Source organism: Ixodes scapularis, unplaced genomic scaffold (assembly GCF_016920785.2).
Source record: "Ixodes scapularis isolate PalLabHiFi unplaced genomic scaffold, ASM1692078v2 PGA_scaffold8__174_contigs__length_109621045, whole genome shotgun sequence".
Taxonomy (NCBI): Eukaryota; Metazoa; Arthropoda; class Arachnida; order Ixodida; family Ixodidae; genus Ixodes; species Ixodes scapularis.
In genome coordinates this window covers 51,315,053-51,336,190 of record NW_024609883.1, presented here as the reverse complement: position 1 = coordinate 51,336,190, position 21,138 = coordinate 51,315,053, and the positions used below count along the sequence as shown (strand labels likewise).

The following is a 21,138-nucleotide window of genomic DNA, read 5'->3' as shown; positions in this document are numbered from 1 at the left end:
TTTAACTAACACCCGCCCGCCCTTGCTCGCGCGTAAAAAAATAAAAGAAAAATAAAAAAAAAAGCGCGTATGGATCCTAAAAAAAAGAAAAGAAGAAAGTGCACCATGCTACCCGGCGGCACTATACTTGATCTCTAAACCTTATTAACCCTTGCGGCCGGAGACCGCCATCTGCAGAACAAAATGCCAAACACATAAAAAAATAGTTGAAAACTTGATATTGTAGTAAGTGCGCAGGCGAGCTGGTGGAAATTAACCATTCTGATGTTAGCCTGAGACTGAGGCAGGAAAAGAGGAAGTTCCAAAGTAGAAGAAAAAGGAACAGTCGAGGATACGTCTCTAATACCTCTTTTCCTGCCTCAGTCTCAGGCTAACATCAGAATGGTTGAAAACTTGCTTCCGGAAATATCACTGTAGTTCCGAAACGGATTAGCCTACACTAATTCTTTTTATAACAATCGATTCCATACTATACTTTATAGAAAATTCTGCAAACAAAATTATTTTTCTTTAATTAGAAGATTATGTAAAACGTCGTTAAACCCAAAAGTGTCAAAACAACCGTTTTCAATCAATTTCACGAATAATATATATATATATATACATTAAATATTGAGAGATATGATTGGCAGCAATGCACCAATACAGTATTAATATCTTCATCGTGAAATTTTCAAGCAAATACAAAAAGCGGTTCTGATCTAAGAATTTTTCGAAAATGTAAAAAAAAATCTAAATGTATCCTCTATAGAAAAATCGTAAGGGTGCAGGCGAGCTGGTGAATATTAACCACGTTGAATTAACTTGAGACTGGGTAGAGAAGAAACATCAAAACGTAGAAGGGACAGAAAATAGACAGGACGACGTCTCCTGTCTATTTTTTTGTCCCTTCTATGTTTTGATGTTTCTTCTCTACCCCAGTCTCAGGTTAATTCAACATGGTTAGTATTCTCTATGGCGTTTGGAGGTACTATTCCCTCTTAATATTTGGGAAGCTTTGCCCGGGTTGGGATACAAAGCGCTGCAGTCGCCGTGTTCCTGAGTTTACCCAGATGTAGGTCCCGAACCCTCTCCCGTTGACCTTGATTATAAGGACATTCATTGAATTGTGGATTTGACCGCGTGGTCACTTGTAAGTGTATATGTTAATTGTTTTTTAGAATGCTTATTGGCCTCGAGATCGACCTAGAGGCGGCGCAGCTGCCGCGCTATCATCATCATCAAAGCGGGGATAGAGGTATGGCTGCCCCATAGGCTCTCCACGTTCACGCGCGAGGCGGTGTAGTCTAGTGTTTTGTTTGTCGCATGGTATCGAAGGAAAAACGGTTTAGTGGAAAATGGTGTGGTACTGTTCCGTGCTTCAGTGAAGATCGAATTCTGTTACCAGCGTGCGGCTTAAATTTATAGAACCGCTTTTTTCTTTTCGTTTTCTTTATTTTCGTTTGATTTTATTTTTATTCTAGTTTTCTTTTTTTCAATTCTTTGAAGTTCACGGTTGTAGCGCTATGGGTATCTCATAAATGTTTGTTGCCCATTGAAAGAGCTGTGTGTGTCTGTGTTCGTCCTTCACGTGTTTTATTCTTTCTGTGTATTCTTACAGAATCGCTTCTGTGGATGCGTCGTCTGCTCTAAACAGACGTTGACAAGCGTGGATCACCACGACGGGTGCCTGTTTTCGGGTGAACAACACTATTTAGGTTAAATATTTGTCTATTTAAAAATAGATATATCTGTAAACCAGCGCGGAAATACAACAAAACAAGGAATTTCAACCCAGATATATACTTACACAATGCTGGTGTGGGTTGTGAATCGCAGGATCAATGCATTTTTTTTTTTCGTTAATTTTAGCTTTTACAGTCATATAAATATTTCGCATTTAGAAATGTTAGTGTTGAATTAAAAATTACTGTGATATTGCTAGCTTCAACGAGTAGAAAGTTTCCGCTGCAGCCAATGTTTCCCTTTGCTCTGACATGGGGTCGATAAGTTTTTTCGGATTCGGAACAAGTCTAATCTTTGCGAAGAGGAAAGTGCCTCTCCTGTTTACGCTCCGCTAACTGTTCGTTGGCAGGACAACTGAAACAAGTGGAACAAACTGTTCTAATATATTTGATGCGAGTGGAATAAACGAGTGCAACCAAGCAACGCAGCAGCGTGCGTGTTATGAGATGCTCTTCTCGGTGGTGAGGGTTTGCCCGCTCCAATTTTTACAGATAGGGTCGCCGATTTCAGGAGGATAATGTTATGAATTTCTGGCTAATTATTATTCGATTCAAACGTCGTAGCCTCTGAAACTCCAAGGAACTACCTATACCACCACACAGACAGCATCGGCCGCAGCAACACTATTTTATTGATGAGGGCTACAGACTCTCCCAAGAGTTTCCGATAACCCTTCGCCCCAACCTAACGCATATCGGGACTGGGCAGGTCATCGATTAGCCTTCAGAATATTCAAGTAATGCTTTAACTGCGATATTTTGTTTCTGCAATTTAAATGAAATTTTTTACTAAAGGAAACAACAACGATAAGTACTTAAAAAAACTGCTTTAATTTGTTTGACGTTATTTATTTTTAGGACACAAGCTGGCATGGTAAATCACTTCAGAATGCTTGTAATTGTCATTGAGGGTGATTATACTGTTCAAACAATAACTTAAAAGTTATTTCACTTTAAAAGGCTTCTCCTGTTCACATTTCTGAAAGCGTCACAACGTGAACTTTAAAATTAGACTGCAATATGCCATATATGACATAGTAACATTAGTAAAACAAATTGTAGTTTTAGCATTTTTAATGCAATATGACTGAAGACAAGTCAACTAACGGATTTACAGTTGATTAATTTATTAAAGGGTAGCGATCGTCAGTTGATTCTGGCTCTGCCAGAATCAACCCGACGGATCGCCACCCTTTATTAACACAGACGGTGTTCATGCATGATCGCATGAACACGGTCTGCTCGCATCGCATGGCATTCCGTCTGGCTCTGCCAGACAGAATGCCATGCGCTTTTGGGGCGGTGAGTTGTTTTTCACTAAAACGTAAAAGGATGGACCTAAATATGTTCTTAACATTGTGCAGCGATTTAGAATTGTGTCGAGTTTCACTGGCGTTATGATTACGTTCTAAGAGATTAGTGTAGTGAAAGTTTAAATCTCGACTGAAGGTTACATTGCAATCCGGAACGTCATTGGCATGTCGATAAATATATAATAAAGTGTTCATTTCTGGCGCGGTGCCATTGAGAATATTTGCATAAATGTTAAATAGTATTTTGTGCAATGTAGGGCTGCACATATGATAAAATCGCACACAAATACAAGCATTGTTTTACGCAGAAATGCAAGGACGGGAAGTGCATTTGCAAGTTCTGCAATGAAAATATCAACAATAAAAAGCCAAGATTAACTTAAAAAATGCACAGGGGCCACCGCTTTGAAAACGTGGAAGTTGAATAAAATTAGTTTATTTTCACGCGACTCAGTTTCCTTTTTTTTTTTCCCGTGCCCTTTTGAACATGTAGGACTTGTCGTTCGTTTTCCGAGGTTTACGCCATCTTCCCTTTAATGTACTGCCGCAAAAATATATGCTGATGTAGTACGCATTTTATGCTTTGTTCGGAATTGTATTTTCTTCAAAATGCCTAAGTTTTTATGACTAGGTATTTACAACCCCTTTTATTTTTCTGGAAAGTAACACTTTTTTTTCCTCCAAAAATAGTAAACAAGATAAAATATAAATTTATTATTTTTATTGCTTCCTGAAGAAAGAACAAATAAATATTAAAAAGATCCAACAAGTAATTTGGGTGCAATCGTAATCATAAAAAGTAATGCAATAGTCTTGTGCTATCGATTGTTAGAGGTTGGTGTGCTCAAGCATGTGTATGCTAGAGGTTCATCTGGCGCTAGCGCGCGGTTTCCAATTGAAACATACAACAACCAGCATAAACTTTACTTAAGGTGTAATGCATTTCCATGAAAAAAGTGGATGGATTTTTTCCTGTGCTTCATTAAACAAGCAAACCTTAAAAAAATCAAATATAATAAATATCTAGGAATATTTTTCAGTTGCGTAGAAGAAAATTAGGATCAGTTACAGTGTTTTTATTTCAAATCCTTGAGAATAAATCGTTCAGCCTTTCCACTCTCGTGAAGAAGGAAGACCAGCGGAGCTGTACTCGATACACTGTGTGCTTCTTTTTCGTCGTCGTCTGTTTTTCGCGCAGTTTCCTACGATGAATTCCCACCAACGCGCTCAACTATCCATTGTTCTATTATAGCTGAAAAGGTTGCCGCCATCGACGGCGAAAGCCATACTGGTTGTGTGCTTGCCGCCGTCGCTTATAGATGGCGGTAGCTGTCCAGGTAGGTTTGTGTTGACATACCGGACACGATCCTGGGGAATCTAGCCCTTAACAGCTCCGCTGTAAAACACTGCAAAAATGTCGAGGGTGTTTACAATCCTGCGCAACGTGTGTCATGGCGGCAGCAGCTCGGCTCTTGCGTAATTCACTGTCATTGTGACGTTGTCATTTCTGCCCCGCCTTTTGAGCACGATTCGGAGGATTTTCAGGCCATTTTCGTTTCCGTTCGTGATTCCGCTCCCATGCCTCATCTGTACTCTGTCTACGATATCTACCTCAACCCGTCGTCATAAAGAGACCACACAGGATACTTCGGAACGCGTGAGGCGACACTTTTCCGTCATATGAAGCGAAAGTTGGAAGTCCGGCAGTCCGTCTTCAGTTCGAACATGCACCAGGCAAACGTGACGGCCTTCCTCCTCGCCTCCTCTGCTTTTTTTGACGTCGGTGCTCGTGAGATTTTACGACCTGTCCTGACAGATAGACAGGCCTGTCACCTGTCTATTTGTTTTTCCACGCCCTCGTATCCTTCCCTTTCCCGCTTTCAGGACTCGAAGAGCAGCGGAGGCCTTGAACGATTGACAGACTGCCAATGAGTGCGCAATGCCCGGACCCACGTGGTGAGCGACCTCAGTGAAGGACATAAGCAGACCTTGGTAGATTTTTTTTTACTCCTTTTTACTCTCCCCCCCCCCCCCCCCTACTCATGCCATGGGTGACTTTCCAAACTAAGGCTACGAGGCACATTTTTTGTCTTCCATTCTACTTTCGGGGAAGCTTTCCCACCGGCAAAAAAGACGGATGGAAGCGAAGCGACGCACTTCAAATGGCGGTGAAGTGTGGCTTCACGCGTTCTTGAAATGACCTGTTTCGGCCCTGAAAGTCGCATTATTCGGGCAGCCCGAACTTCCCAATGTCCAGCCTCACGGTGTTCAGGTTCGTCTGCTTTGATGGTCCTGGAAACCTTCAAAGCAGCCGTCGACTTGGGCTGCGTGGAAACCACGCAGCCCAAGTCGACGGTAGGGGCAGCTGCGATAGATGTGGTCGGCTTCCCCGCAGTGGGTGAAAAGCGGGCGTCGGTCGGCCGTCCTCCACACCTCGGTCTTTCGTGGCGCAGCTTGTTGTTGGCGGACGTGCGCCCGATCTTCCTGGCGTCGGGAATACTGCCGCGCTGGAGGTTCACGTCGGGGCGGCGCCGTATACGGGTGAGCAGGGGGCGGTGGTTGTCGGGTAGCTGCGGCGTAGCTCAACGTCAATGGTTCGGGAGCGGCGCTGACGAGAACTTCTGGCTGCAGCGCCTGCTAAACTTCTTCCCGGACAATCTCGGCGATTGAGGGCAAAGCCGGCTTGCGGTAGCCAGGTAGAAGCCTCCTGATTTCCTCCCGCACGACGTCCCGGATTATCTTGCGGAGATTCTGGCTGACGCAGCTAGAAGGCGAGAGGGCAGCGACGCCGGGAAGTCGCTGGTAGTAATAGGCCCGTGATTGAAAGGCACGTTCGATGTTCGTTGCCTCGGTGACGAAACCTTCGACTGTTGTCGGAGGGCTGCGGACAAGACCGCCGAAGATGTTCTCCCTCACACCCCGCATGAGGACGCGCAGTATTTTCTCTTCGGTGGCTTGAGAATCTGCACGGGTACTCAGCCGCCGAACATCTTCCACAAAGCTCGTGACGCTTTCGTTTGGTGCTTGAAACCTCGCCGATAGAAGATATTTGGCCCGCTGCCTGCGATGCTGATTCATGAATGTCCGCTTCAGCTCGGTGACCCAGGTGTCCCACGACCCCACGACGTCAGCGAATCATCATAGTTCTTGTACCAGTATCTTGCAGTTTTCTCCAGGGAGAAGTAGAGATTTTGTAGGCGCTGTTCCGTAGTCCATCCGTTATGACGGGCTATGCTTTCATAATGTTGAAGCCAGTCCTCTACATCCTCGTGGGCCTCACCATGGAATGGCGTCGGGTTGCGTGAGGCGACAGGCATGAAGACGACGGATGGAGCGGTCGAGGTCTGCGACGACTGGTTGTCCATCGTCGGACTCATTGACTGCTCGGTCTTGAGTGGTAAGAGTCCAAATTCCGGGGGTAGGCGTTGGTTGCAGCGACTTGATTGGGTCCCGGTCCTCTCTTCGTTGGGTCCTCGGGGGCTTGGGGTCGGACTTCCATTGCGGGCCCTCGGAGGGGTGCGCTGAACGGACCCATGCGTTATCCCGTACCTCCACCAAAATGTCACGAATGACAATTGATGAGGTGATGATAACTGAGGAAACTGAAACGTTTAATGAGGCGAACTTGTGCCCAAAACAAATGGGGAACAGAAGAAAACAACAGAGCGTCGCGGGCGTCGAAGTCGGCGTAATAGCAGGATCACGCGCTGGGGCGAGACTGACCGCGGCTCGCCACGCGGAGCCCTTTATGTGCACGCGTGGGCTTCTGGAACAATCGGCGTAGAAGGTTCGGCGTGTAGAACATTCGAACCTGGAACAAGCAACAGGGTTTTTAAATTTACCAGAAATGTAAATTGAAAGAATAAATAAAAGAGACGTCGCTCCCAGGAATCAAACCCTGGGCTTTCGCACGAGAGTCAAGCGCAGTAACCACTCGGCCACGCACACTTTTTTTTTTTTTATTCATTGCATAAAATCAGATTACCCAAATTTTGTGGGCAGATACTGAATTAAAATTCCTTTATACACAACAGGTCATGCAACAGGTCTGCCCAGTCTGGCGTATTGTCGGTAAATTCAAAAACGCTGAACACTTGGCAAACGAGCTCAGTGAAGTATTGCGGCGCTGACTTTGGTTAGGCCGCTGCGTTTCTTACATCCATACGAGATTTCTATAAAGAAAACAAACCAAGCACCATATTCATATCAAGTGGGACACTTTCATTTTTCTCAATAGGATGAAAACGGATAGTATATCTTGTTATTTCTATGTCTTTTTTATAGTGCGCTTCAGTACGTCCCAGAATATAACAGCACCCCAGAAATTAATGTACACATGCTCTGAATTGTTTCCGGCTGTTTACCCTCCCGGCTAACCACACTTTTACAGGCAACGTGTCACTGTGCATCCAGAAAAAGAACGATTTTTGCGGCTGGGGGGATACACATTTTTTTCAGGCGGACCAGAACATCGCCTCCAGGCATGTCAGTGAACAAATACTTATACAATGGAGCAGGAAAGAGGCTATCCATCAGATCTCTGGTCAGCTTTATTCTGGAGACGGTAAACCAGTACTCCCGCGAGTAACGCACCATCAAAATTCATACGCGGTCACTCCTTCCTTCACAAACCCAACCATTCTAGCGGGTGGGGCCACTAGCGGAAGAGACGAGACGGTAAATGGGGTTCCAGCTTCGGTCCGAGCGCGGCCGATGTTATGAGCCCAAGGGCCAATCAAACACTGCAAAAAGCGCAGCCTCATGGCGTGCTCTCTGCCCTTGATAAGACTAGCCGGCGGAGGAGCACGCACAGAGAGACGGCGAATACCAGCTGGTCCTATCAACTGCAGAGAGCACGCCATGACGTTGTGCCTCTTTCGCTGTTTGATTGGCCGTTCGGCTCATAACATCGGCCGCGCTCGGACCGAAGCTGAAACGAAGTATAGTCTGAACTATGACTTGTAAAAAGGGGTGCCTTTGATTTCGCAGGAAAAAGAAACGCGCAACAACTTGTTCGACAAACAGATGTGAAAGACCAAGAACTCACTTAGAATCTCGAAGAAAAAGGTTGTCTCGTCTTATTGATTCAACTGTACTTTTATATATAAAAACGTCAAACACACTATGCACTTTTTGTATACCGGTACGAGCACAATGCATGACCTGCTGTACATACCACAGCTTGGTAAAAAGGAATACATTGCATACAGTTGCTCTAGTAAAAATAAACAAATCTCGACCGCACCATTTAGTGGCCCGTTTTCTTAGATCCCCAGCAACGCAAGCACAATACTCTTCATTAGTTCGCATGTATTGTAGCGGGGCCCCTAGATACTTGCTGGATGAGGTGCTCCATTTAACGCCTTTAAAATACTGAGGGTTTGTATCCCAGTCACCGTACCAGGTGCCAGTATATTATCGATATTTACAGCGGCACCTGTTGCATTACAAAAAATTACAATGTTTTAAGACACTAGTAACGCTTTCTTTGTTCGTACAAAAAACAGCAATATTGTTTGCATACGCTAAAACCTTAGTTTCTACTTCCCCCATTCGAAAACACTCAACTTCACTCGATCAGATAATTTTCAAACAAAGGGGTTTTAAATAAAGGGAAAACAATGGTGGTGACATGGGGCAGCCTTGCCGTACAGAAGAAAGGACTTTATTAATTGGGGATAATGAATTATTATTAATTAATCTAGTTGTGCGTCCTTTATAGGCAATTCTAACGCCTTCAATGATAATCATTCCAACGTTAGCTCGTTCTACAACCTCCAACAAAACATCATGACCCACTAATTAAATGATAAGGCTAAATCTATTTGGAGCATTCCAACAGGGCTTCTTTCCGCAGAAGAACTTTCTAAGATTGTTCGGGCTACGTGAATATTCGTCTGAATAGATCTGCTTCTAATGTCAGAGGTTTGATGTTCTCCGACCAATCCTCAAATTACACGTTGAAGTCGTTTAGCTAGGATCCTTGCAAAACGTTTATAGTCAACATTAGATAGCGCTATTAGTCAATACCCAGTAACTCGCTGTTGCACACTGTCGTCATCTGATTTTGGAATAAGTACAGTGTGGGATCGAAAAAGCGATGGGGGCAATGCTTTAAGGTCATACGCTTCATGTATAACTTTAAGAAGAAAGGGGGACAGTTCTTTTTTTTAATTTTGGGTAAAACTTTGCTCCTAGACCATCCGGGCCAGGCATCTTCTTTACCGCTAAACCACCAATAGCGCCTTCTACTTCAATCAGGGTCACCGGTTCTTCGAGCAAATATTTTTCCTCATTCGACAGCTCAGGTGTTTCCCGAAGCAACGTCTGAATGTCTGTCATTGTAGTCGGCAAGCCGTGCCCTCCTTAAAATTGCTCGTAACGCTCAACGAAAGCATGTTCGATGGTGTCTTTAGTATCGCAGATAACACCCCGGTGCTCAAGGACGGATATTTTTTTTTCTAAGGCATATTTCCTCTCGTCAGCCAAGGCACAGCTGTAGTTGGTTGTTCCCCTAAAAATAAAATGTTCTGCTCTCGCTCTGATTATCGCACCACAATAACGCTCTTGATGGAGGCTGTCTTGTTTGGCTTGTATCTCTTTTACTGCTGAATCATTGGAACCGTAGGATTCTCGCTAATATTTTAGAAGGTTACACAAGTATTGGGTCGTAACTTTTTCCTAATATTTTTTGTGCAAATTTAAGACAGAACATTTTTCTATTGCCCGTAACTTAACGTCTTCCTTAAAGTACTCCCACTTTTGTATGCAAAGGGGTATTACCCGTGCATTTTGCTTGAAATGCTTCCTTTACTCCCTTAGAGCAAATATCGTCCATCAACAAACTGCTATTTAATTTCCATAATTCCCACTGCACCTTTGATGTCCTCTTCCTCCCGCAACCTAATGTAACAGTGACAAGAGAGTGGTCGCTAAAAAAGCGGTTTTATTTGACAGCCCGATACGAGATTGCTTATCTCGAACGAAACATAAATTCTATCTAATCGCGCGTGGGACAAGTGCTGAAAATGTGTAAAACGAATTTTTTTTCCACGCGTTTTCGAGGTGGGCTACGTCCTCTAAACTATATTCGCCTATTAATTCGCTTAGTAATGCAGCACTCCGATCGTAATGCCTCTTGGGAGTTACCCTATCAGCTACACAGCATACACCATTCAAGTCCCCTAAAACCACGAGTTTCCCGCACTGTAAATAGCGTTCCAAAATTTGAAAAAAAAAAGCAGAACTTTCTCATTTATCTTATTTGGCGCATAAAATCATATTTCTTGCACATCTTGATTTAGCCATTATAAATTGCAAATAATAAGCCTGCCCTGATCATCTGTGATAACGGTCGCAACGCTGATGTGTCTGGACGTTTTAAGGAATAGCAACACCCGGCAGACACGTTAACAGAGTGGCTTACACACACCTCGTAATAGCGAAGAAATGGTTTTAGCGCTTGTTCTATATGCTGGCTATTTTCTATTTTTGTTTCTTGTACAGCCAAGATATCTAACTCTTGTTCGTATACTAGGCGCTGCAGTTGACACTGTTTTTTACGCGTGTTCAATCGACGCATACTTAAGGTCGCAAAACGAAGGGGCTCTAGAGGTGCATTCATACCTTTAAGCGTGTCCCAACAAACGCTGCATTCTCATGAACAATTTTCTATTCAACACTGTGGGAGCAAGAGTCTCACACCACGTCCAGAGGCCGCTGCCGAATGCCCAAACTGGACAACGGCCGAGGCGCGCAATAGCGCACGTATAGGACAGGCGCAGAAGCCTATAAAAGAGGGCACACGCCCACAGAAAAGGGAAAGACCGACCGTGGCCACGGAGGCGTGCAGTTCGAACGCTCCGGCAATGTTTTACGTTGATACTAACAATTCATTCCTGTTACTTTAATAAATGTAGTTTCTCGTAATGGAAACCACGGCTTCGTGTTGTTCCTCCCGGATGGGCATGCAGCAAGGCCACCCGACCACATGGCGCCCAACATGCTTTTGCTGCCCTTCTGTCGGAACGACACGGGGCTGGGTTTCTTCTCTCGGTAAGTTTTTTTCAACCGCGGTGTTTCTTTTCCAAGTAGTGCTGGTATTCGCGACAGCGCGAGTGCTCGCTGAATTGGAGCCTCACAACATTGCTTAGTCACGCGGGGGCGTGTTTATCGCTCTGGGGGCTTGTTTATTTTTCTCGAGTGGAGTATACCGCCTGTTGCCGCACACGTTTTCTTGTCTGCTTGGCGTTTCTGTTTTTTCCCACCATGTCTCCCACACTACGGTCCGAGACGAAGGATGGCGAAAAGCCTGGAGCAAGCGTGGATCCCGGAGTAGGCACGGCGGATGCGCAGTCTGAATTGCTACTGAAGGTGACAGCCATGTGTGATGCGGTCACACAGCATCTCGCCGTGCAGCAGTCACGTGAGCCGGAGCTGCGTCCCCAGCTGACGGTGCCGGTGTACACTGGCTACAACGACGTCAAGTCAGTCGCCGACTTTCTGGGTGAGCTCGACTTCTACAAAGCCGCCTCAGGCGCCTCGGAATCCCTCGTGATAAGCAGAATACTCCCACTCGCTCTAAAGTCTAGCGCTGCGTGCTGGTTAAGGCTGCAACCTACGTTCACCAGCCTACCGGAGTTCGAGCGGCAATTCCGAGCAGAGTTCCTGCCACCTGGTTACGAGTTACAAATCTTGAAAGAACTCGAGTCCCAAACGCAACATCCGAACGAAAGCCTGGTTCAGTACGTTCGCGCATTGCAGGAACTCACACGAAGGGCACAACCTAATGCCTTCGAGTCGGAGATTATAGCTCGGGTCCTCAGACAATGTCACCCAAAGTACCACGGGTACCTACACGGCCGCACCTTTGAGACCATTGAAGAGGTAGCCCGGCATACCCGCAGCACAGAGGAGATCTTCCTCGCTCAGAAGAGCTATCTCCCACCGCCTTTGGCCGCAAACTCTCTCGAACCCGCATGTGCTTGGCAGGGCCCCGAGGCAATCCCGGCGCTAAGACCTCCACGGGACTGGCACAGAGTGCCCAATCAAAGCAGCCGGAGGCGCTCCAGTTTTGGTTCAATGCGGGGCCACTGGAGGACGTCCGAAGAGCGCCCTGGTGCCGGCGACTCAAGCAGGTATTCGGACCGATGCCACAACTGTGGACAGCGCGGCCACTTCCAAAGAGAGTGCCCAAATACAAACCCGAGGCAGAACGAAACAAATGGCGGAAGGGCTGGAAGTGAGCGGAGGGATTGTGGAAATCCGGTCAACCCTCGCGCACCTATGGGCCATGAAAATTCGGAAGGTCACGTGGCATCCCAATCGGGAAACTATTACGGCCGGCGGCAATGAGCCCCACTGCAGAGCCGCCGATGGCCGCTATCACAGCCGGGATCACGTACGCAGCGTCACTTGTTCCATCGGTATGTCAAATTCAGCCTAACGGCGAAATGATAAAGCCACACTCTTAGAAAAAAGGGTCAGTATAGTCCTCCCTAAAGGGAGGAACGCTCTTGACACATATGTTCCTTCAGAAAGGGAGAAACTTTCGTCCCTTAAGCAGGGGAGGAAAAGTTCCTCCGTCGACTGCATCTCATTATGGCGGCCACGAATCGAGCAAATCGAGCACGGTAAGGCTTAACGAGAACACTAAGTCTATTGCACGAAGCGAGAGGAGCAGGAAATAAAAACGTAACACGAGCTTTCCGCGAACTGTATTTATTTCCGAAGTTTCTTTACCCCTGCAGGTGAAGAAACTTACGTTTCGAAAGCATGCAGTCACTCAGTCTTCTCATCGTCAGCACTGCGATGTTCAGCGGAGACAACCGGCACTCAGTTCGCGCACTTTACGTCCTACCTTTGCTATTCCTCGAGCCACAATTCCTTCGTCAACCGTAGCGTCAACCGCACATCACGGAGGAGTGAAAATCATTCGCCCGCAAAACCAAAAGCCGCTCTCAAAAAAAAGCAAATCCGAAGCAACCTCTTGGCTTATCTCAGCACGGTAACACGAAATTATGGCGTAGCCGCGTAGCGTAAAAGGATGTTAAATCGCTTGCCACCAGATGGCAGGGTCAAGCAGAGTAATCGCACGTAGCTAGGCTAGGTGGCGCTAGGTACCGCCCAATTCATGTTTTACAAAAAAATATTTTTATTTACGCCACAATTGCGTTTCCTTTTCTTCGGAATCTCTAACACATGTAGACACGTTGCGCACACTACAAACATCAGGTCAACATATATTGAACGCATACACAGGCATCGCACATACAAACATCAATACAAGAGCACACTACCCCGATCGCTACTACCGAGCCCTGCGTTTCCGTCTTTTATAGTGGTCGTTTTGAACGTACGGAATTTTTCGGTGACTCCCTAAGCAAAAAAAAATATTCCGAACATGTTCATTTTTTTTCCAGCAATGTTATACATCTGAGGCTATTTTTAATGGCTCAGGGGATGAATCTCTTATTAAAAAGAAGACGCTCGATCATGCCATAATTATTTGAAAGCCAATAAATCGAGCCGCTCCAATGTGGTTCCAAGCCATGCGTTTGTTTTCCCGCATGGCCCTTCGTAGCCAGTATTTATATTGTAGTGTTCGTTTTTCTATTTGTGCTGTTCGCGCAGAGCTGCAATTGCCGTCTTGAATTAATCTCTGTAGAGCGGATATCCACTCAGCTGGAAGTGATGCTTCACGGGCACAGAAATCGCTTTTCGATCAACTTGAATACAGTCAAAGCCGCGACTTCCGACAACTGTTAAGTGTACGGAGCTGCGCCGTTGCGAGCTCGAAAACTTCTAGCGCTCATCCCAGCGCGCCACTTAGAGGGCAGTTTCTACAGGAACCGTAATATATTTAAACAGTAAAATAAAGAATAGCGTTTTTTTTTTTTTTTCGATTTTGCCTGTCTTTTTTTTTTATGCTAAACTTCCATTATAAATATACGTACTTTCCGTCATACTTTCGTAGTGTTGTCTTTTCCCCAGAGCGCAATCGCTCTCGGGGACCGACAGTCACATTGGCCACTGTACGATAGGAGCTTACCGTTCAGACCAGCGTTCCAACATGACTATCCACACGTCGATCGACTGCACCTAATCCCTCAAGTGGTTTTAAACTCTTTAATGTAAAGCGGAATGTCATCCTCCGACACCCCGGCCCCTCCGATAACGGCCCGACCAGTGGCATCAATGCCCGACAGTTTACGTCATCTCATCTTGTTGTTACACCACTGATACGCGAACACACGGTCACATCGGCGATAATTCCAGTCTTCTGTTCACAACCCACAACACTGCCATCACGATGTCGCTGACACGAAGAAATACAGAACCACGTTGACGATGTTGCTGACACGCAGAAGAATCACGTTGAACGCCGGTTGGCACTCGGCACGGGACAACGGAACCGAACTCAGCACGGAAGGCACCCAGGCAGCCGGCAGGAAAACCTGCCTTCCTTGGTCGCAGTTCCCGCGATTTCCATAACGTCGAAAACGTCCACACAGTTCCTCGTGGTTTCGCTGCTGTAGTTCCCCGTATGTCCCGCAGGTCCCGCAAATTGGAGACGGCCGTCTTAGCCAGTGTATGTAGCGCTGCTGGCACTGCTCCGGTACTTCGCTGTTTTTAGCGGCTTCGTTAGCTCGTTTGATAAAATTAGTGGTAAAAACGTCAATGCAACCGAAATGTTCTGCACGTTTGGACTAGAAGACGGAATTACATGGGGCGTTAGCTGCCGCTGAAGCTCAATCAACTCAACATTAATTTATTAAACAACGTGCGCGAGGTGCTCGAAAAACGAAACCGAAAGAAGATGGGTCGGGAGGGCGAAAGCTTTCTCCGGTCTGCCTGGAGGAGGAAAACGTCTCGGAGAATAATAAGGACTTTAATTTTCCTTTCATCGGTTTGGGTTTGTTTATGTGTGTTTTGGTAAACAAAAATAAAAAAAAAAACTTTACAAAAAAAAAAAAAAAAACCCACTTTCCTGGGGATCGAACCGTTGACCACTTGGTCAGTAGCGCGATGTTTTACCCCTGCGCCAACTGAACAAGGAGGAACTCGCCTTCCTCCTTTCATCTGAACTGCCGTTCCTCCCTTCTCTGGGCAACTTGTCCGCAACAAGGAGGAACAGTCGCTTTTGCTACCTTTCTCCTCCCTTTTTTCTTAGAGTGGTGCACGCATGACGATCACTTTGCTCGGGTTTCCTTTTGCCGCGCTTTTGGATACCGGGGCGCGTATTGTGAGACCCCCCACGGCAAAGCCCCGCGAGAGAGAAAAGAAGGAGGGAGAGGAGGAAAGGGAGGAGGGAAGAATACCGCGATTGGCTGGCGCAGTCACGTGGTACGCGCGCGCTACGGGCTGTTCTAAGCTGCGTGCAGCCCCCCTCCCCCCCGCTACCGCCGACGCGAGCAGACGCCCTGCCGTTTTGTTTTGGAGTACTCCACGCCCCAGTCGAAAAAGTGCATTGGTGCAGTCCTAGATATTGGAAGGTATCGTTAGTGTGAAACTGGATAACATACGCGCACAGGTCTCAATGCTGACTGGGCAGCTACGCTACGGCCGTTTTATGCTTTCTGCCGTAACGTTCGCGTACTCCAGGGCGGAAGGGTGTGTTTAGGCCTAAGGACCCGTGACCGCTGCCAGCGTTCCGAAGTCATTTACGGCCTGGAAATAAACCCAGCTCGTTTGGCTTTCGCTAAGACGTCCAGTGTAGCTAATGTTTTATTTCATTCGAACTACGCGCCGCTGCGGTGTTGTGTAGTCTGCCCTACAGCGATGCCCAACTCGCCGCTTGGCAGCATTATTCACGGGTGTAACATCATTCGCCCGTTGCTGGCCTCAACAGGAATCACGCCAGGTACGTGTGAGACGCCAACGGAGCACAAGCGGTGATCTGGACCGCGAGTGCACGTCTGAATTGTGCTTTGCATATACACTGTCACGCCTCTGCAAGAATCAATCGCGCTCCCCGCAGCTAGTCGAAATGGAGAAGTGCATTGTCAAGCCTGTAACCCTGCGGCGAAATTGATCTATACCCGATGTCAGCTTTTTTGTGCTCCACTGGAAACGGTACTAAAGCGTGAACGCAGCTGCTTCGACCAGTGCTTTTTTTTTTTTTGCGCGATCACTCGAGGGGCTGAAGCATGTCCGCGGGCAGCGTGCACGCACTCGTACACCCACAGTGGAGTGACGCGAAGTGACGTAGCGATTGTTACAAATTTAGCGAAGGAAGCGGGCAGTGAGAAAATATTCCACAAGCCGACTGGCCATCTACTGTCATCGTCCTCACCTGCAGCGACGACTGGGCACGTGTGTGAACGAATTGGTTGATGTCAAGGGTCGTCCTCGCTGTGCTTACCAATTAGCCTCTGCAATGTGATATGCCCACTGTTATGCGTACGCATGCTGCAGACAGCAGGTGTCAGATTTGTCCTAGCTATGCTTACCTCAGAATATCTTCAAAGGATTGTATTCACACATGTCCGCAAGCCTCGGATAGTTTTGCCCGAGTGACTTGGAGCCTGTGCTCGACACAGGGGGGCTATGTTGCACGTTTTGGACTCCCAGAAGACTAGGGAGAAGGAAGTGACGTAGGTGTGAATGAACGTGTCTTGGCAACTTCTGCAGATACTGTCATCAGCGACTACACCAATCAACATCCAGCGAGCATCGTTGAAGTCACTTCCTTCTCCCTAGTCTCCTGGGAGTCCAAAACGTGCAACATAGCCCCCCGGTGCGAGGGCTGGCTTTGCCTGCCTGACCTCCATCTTTCTTTGCGACTACAAAAAGCTGGCCAAACTGGCACCTGGCATTGGTGAATAGGTAGTCTAGACCGAGGTCAGCCAGCGTGAACTTTGCTTCAGCAACAGGGTTTCAAAATGCAGCCGCAAAAAGATGCACTACATGTTGGGCACATTGCCATTGACGTTTCTGTTTCCAGCAGCTACAAAAATAAGCACTCTCATCTCAGTTTGTCCTCTTTTCCAAACTTGGTGATGTTAACCACTTGCGAGGTTCCATCAACCCAAATTTCCACTACAGAATACTGACACTTCTGGCTGCATGACCTCCACTGGGCCATGTGCAGTCAAATCATGGAATGCCTAATTTTTCTGAAACCAGTAGGGAAAATATACGAGGCAAGACATTCTCAGATGATCAGCATGGTCGACTATATATGCAGCAGACCCGACAACAAAACTCCCTGCACACAACTTTAGAAATCCATCCATTTATTTCAGGCACATTGCACTTGCGAGCAGGCAAGCACGAAAGCAAATTTACATCACGAGCACTGGCAGTGCAACACAAGGCGCGCAAATACGCCCAACAAAAAATATGAAGCATAACGAAGAACTGTGGGCTAGTACTGTAGAAAGTTGTTAAAGATTGGTACACAACCTGTCTGCAAGGGAAGCTTGAGAAGTAGTGAGCCTATTTTTGATGGGACTGTCACATGCAAATGGCCCTTTATTATTTCTCTGCAAAGTCTCCTTTGAGTGTTATGCACTTCTAGTGGAGCCCACCCACTGAGAAAAAAGTAATTTCTCTTGGTCCTCACACCACTCACGTGCAGCGTCTATGACGGCTTCCTTGCTGGAGCGGCTGTCTTTACAGATCTTGTTTGAGCGCAGGGAATAGATGAAAGTCCGATGGTGCCAGATCCAGTGAGTAGGGTGCCAAGGCATAAGAGTTCTAAGTCACATTCATGGAACTGCGGGGCAGGTAGTGAGACAAGCTGGAATGTCTTGGAGGGAAGTCACATCGCCCAAGTTTTCTGTGATGTTTCTCGACAATGGTGGCTCACAATTTTACAACATGCCAAGCTCGATGGATTGCTGTTAAAATGATGTGGGAAAAGTAAAACTACACACTGGCATGGTTCTTTTCTAATGTGCTTGCTTATTTTTAAGCAGGCTCACTACTTGTCAAACATTGCACATATGAATCCAATGAGAGGGGTAATCATTTTTAAGTAGCCATCAAAAAAGTGAACACTATTAGTGGTCCCAGTAAACAGGAATGAAGAGGAAGGAGTAGTAAACCTTAGTTTGTAGACAGCGGTCAGAGCCCCATTCCTTCCTGTGTGTGTTTGTGTATTTTGCACAAGCCAATGCATATAACAGACACGTACCAACTAGTTTAACCCATCCCCATACCTATTAGTGTAAAATAACATTGAAAGTTTAAACCATGTGTACTTGGGGTCAAGAATGATGATCGTGGTCGCTGTTCTAGTGCTTAGAGCGTCTGCCCATTCCAAGTGCCCAACCCCAAATTTTATAACATTTGAAAGAAAGAAAAAAAAATGTGCACAGTACACATATATACATGTTAATATGATGACCTAACAAGCACCCATCCCCCAATGGTTTGTGACTATCTCAAAATTTTGAGTGGGCACTTGCTCGGTAGGTAGTCTGCCACATGAAATCGAATACTTCTAGCCTCTGAATTTGGGACGAAGACCGTCTGTATGCTATTTAGAAGCTGCCCACCAGGAAAAAGATAGCCAGGGCTGGTCAGATATACTCTAAAACCTATTCTGGAGCACAAATACTGCAATACATGTACTGCGAGGATAAAATACAAAAACATACAATTGTCTTCACAAGTGCAGCAAGAAAGCATTCTACAGGGTGATACAAGGAGACGCCAGGCTCTTTAAATCGACCGGAAAATTCGCTTTCTTAACCTATTGCTCTACGACTTTGTGCAGCGTTGCCCACGGATGGTGCATTTTTTTTGTAAAATTTGCAAAGAGCGATTTTACCTGAGGAAAAAGTAAAGAAAGAAAAAGGCTTAGCTCCTATGGAAATGCAGCGACGCCACTGGTCTGCAAACAACAGAGCGCCGTTTCGCATGGAGGTAGGAAGCTTGTGGAGGAGACACGACGCCCCCAACGATGAGCAAAAACCAAGAGACGCTTGTGGACGAAAAGGAGAGCTGGCTCAATAGCTGTCCAATAGCATCTCTTGGTTTTTGGTTATCATTGGGGGCGTGTCCCTCCACGCTTCTGGCTTCACCCCTGGTAACCTCATGTCGCCTCCAGAAGCTTCCTACTTCCATAGACAAGAAAGGACACCTTTAGAGGCTGTTGTAAAATAAAAAGAAGAGAACTTGGAGATGCCCGAGCAGGAAAGAAAGAGTGGCAAACGACTTTGAGGACGAGCCGAGACCGAGGCACCGGCCCCTTTCTAGGAAACCGCGAAGAGGGACGGGGAGCCGCAAGGAGAGCGCGCCCCACTGTGGGGTCATAAATGACGAGCCCCCCTCTTGGACCTTGCTTTGTGCAAGCCACTTCTCCCTTCTTGTTTGACCGACGGTCGAAGGTGAACGTGCCTTCGCTCGCTTTACTTGAATCAGTTTTCACTAGAAATAAACCATGTTCTGTTACACTAAAAAACAATGAGTCCTTTCCCTAATTCCACACTGTTAAAAAGTTGGTGCCGAAACCCGGGAATGAAGGAAATTAGGACGTGACTTCCAACACAGAACATCCAACGACAGAAAAGGGAAGAAGACGAACGAGAAGAAGGCAGGAGCTATCTTGGATTCGCCAACGGCTGAGGCAACGAGCTCCGGACCATGGAACAACTCAAGGGGAAACGAACTGCCCTGCAAACACAGGTGACCAAACTCCTTTCTGAAATTGATTCATACATCAAAAGCAATGAGAAAAACGAAAAGAACCTCAGCATCTTTTCTGCAAGGCTTGGTGCCCTCCAAGCCCAACTGAACGAGGTGGACGCCGCCATCGAGTCACTGGTGCCGGAAGAAGCCGAGCAAAACTTTGTGCAAACAATTGAATACAATGATCAGGTCCTCACCTATATTGCAACACTTCAGGAAGAGTTGAAGGAAGTCCGAGCAAGGGCACCACAAAATTCGGATTCATCGGCGATGCACAACAACGGAAACGCGACAACGACTGCCTGTCGAGTGAAGCACCTGAAGCTCGAGCTGCACAAGTATGACGGCAAAAGCTTCTCCTGGCAAGAGTTCTGGGAGCAGTTCGAGCAAGTAATACCTTCGACAAGTTCGGGTACCACAGGGCTGCGGTGACCGGCGAGGCATCAAGTGCCATCAGGGGTTTGCCTCTCACATCACGGTGCTACGAGGACGCGGTGCTTCTGCTGAAGAAACGCTTCAGAAATGAGGACATCCTCGTTCAGACACACATGCAGAAGCTCCTAGATCTACAGCCAGTGCGAAACGCCGACGACGTCCGGGGTCTCCGTTGACTCTACGACACCATCATCTCCCATCTCCAAAGGCTGGAGGCACTCGGACAGAAGCATCAGACCTTTGGTGCTCCTCTGTTTCCAATGGTTTACCGTGCACTGACAAAAGAAATCTTGCTGAATTTTAACAGAACGATCGTGAACGAGCAGGCATCAGACGTGTCGACGCTGGACGCTTCAGCTGGTGGGATGTCCACGAGATTTGAGGACTCTCGGGAACGGCCGATGGAGACAAGCACCATTGAACGAGGTATCGTGCCACTAATCTCACGACTGCTTGCCTTTTTGAGAGTCGAAGTCCAGAACCGCGGGAACCTAGCTACACAACAAGCTATAGGCACGAGGCAACAGCCACGTGGATTAAGGGCAGAGAAGAAAAACGAGAAGAAGGGAAGTCCTGAAGAACGCTATCAATCCTCCGCAGCATTACTGCATCAATGAACGAAACTTGATAGCTGTTTCTTCTGCAAAGAAAAAACCGTGCAACAGCTGCCTGCCCTGCTGAACCCAAAGAGCCCGTGCCACTCTGTCCGTCTTTCTTTTTAACGGGCAGACGACTGATGACGCAGCCAAGCATAGGGAGGAAAGATGTCTAAGGTGTTCACACCAACCTTCGCAGGTTTTGGACCCACCGACAGATGACAACGGAAGCCTTCTGGCGCCGATGGAGCCAAGAGTACATGGCGGAACTGAGGAATGTGCAAAGCCAGAAACAACGCCAAGAAAAACTGCTGGAAGGGGGTGATCTGGTTCTTCTTCGCAACGGCCTGCGACCCCGACAGCAGTGGGGACTCGCTAGGATCCAGCAGGTGTTTCCGGGAAGAGACGGCAAAGTATGATCATGCCTGCTCA

At 46.8% G+C, this 21,138-nt stretch overlaps 1 protein-coding gene across 1 annotated transcript in view; it reads left to right on the top strand.

The window, feature by feature from the left end:
• The window catches only part of LOC120841499, a 68,878-nt gene extending 65,458 nt beyond the window's left edge, over positions 1-3,420 (top strand). Inside the window, exon 5 of the mRNA XM_040212402.1 lies at positions 3,346-3,420. Coding sequence (XP_040068336.1) covers positions 3,346-3,420 — 75 coding nt within the window. The remainder of the gene's footprint in view (positions 1-3,345) is intronic.
• Positions 3,421-21,138: the final 17,718 nt, after the last annotated feature.